Source organism: Myotis davidii, unplaced genomic scaffold (assembly GCF_000327345.1).
Source record: "Myotis davidii unplaced genomic scaffold, ASM32734v1 scaffold238, whole genome shotgun sequence".
Classification (NCBI taxonomy): domain Eukaryota; kingdom Metazoa; phylum Chordata; class Mammalia; order Chiroptera; family Vespertilionidae; genus Myotis; species Myotis davidii.
In genome coordinates, this window is record NW_006293779.1 from 7,173,339 (window position 1) to 7,173,944 (window position 606).

At 67.2% G+C, this 606-nt stretch overlaps 1 protein-coding gene across 1 annotated transcript in view; it reads right to left on the reverse strand.

The window, feature by feature from the left end:
• MFSD2B (major facilitator superfamily domain containing 2B) overlaps positions 1–606 on the reverse strand; it is a 13,954-nt gene that overhangs the window by 6,259 nt on the left and 7,089 nt on the right. The window contains exon 4 of the mRNA XM_015566433.1: positions 109–294. Within this exon, the coding sequence (XP_015421919.1) occupies positions 109–294 (186 nt within the window). The remainder of the gene's footprint in view (positions 1–108; positions 295–606) is intronic.

Below are 606 nucleotides of genomic sequence, written 5' to 3' on the forward strand. Positions count from 1 at the left end.
GGGCGGAGGAGCTCCAGGAGGTGGCCGGGGCTGGGAGCAGGTGCAGGGGGGTGGTTTGGGGGCGGGGAGGGTCCTCCTGACACCCGCCCCAGGACACTCTCGCTTCACAGTGACCACGTGCCAGCAGTGGGGTTCCAGGGGCCCAGGCCCGGGAAGGCGCCCCGGCTTACCGTGGACAGAGCCTGGAAGAGGCAGTAGAAGGTCATGTACCAAAGGCCTCGGAGGTTGGTGAAGGGGGGCAGGTACCACAGGAAGAAGTAAGCCAAGGCCGTGAAGGGCATGCAGCCCAGCACCCTGTGGGAGCACACGGGGTGGGATGCCCACCAAACTGGGCCTGGGGCCACCTCACCCTTGGACCTCAGCCCTGACTGGGCCTCTCAGGGTGGGAGCCGTGGAGGGGGAGAGGGGAGGGGACCTGAGGTATCAGGACGGGGGCTGTGACTGGCTAGGACACGGGTGCTCGGTGGTGCCATTCCCCCCGTCAAGGACCCTGGAGCACAAGAGTCGGACCTACTCTGCAAGACCTTCCCTGGCCTCACTGAGACCCGGGGCCAGGCCTGGGCGTCTTGGAGGCTTTGTCTACCTGCGCCATCTGGTGAGGGGCCC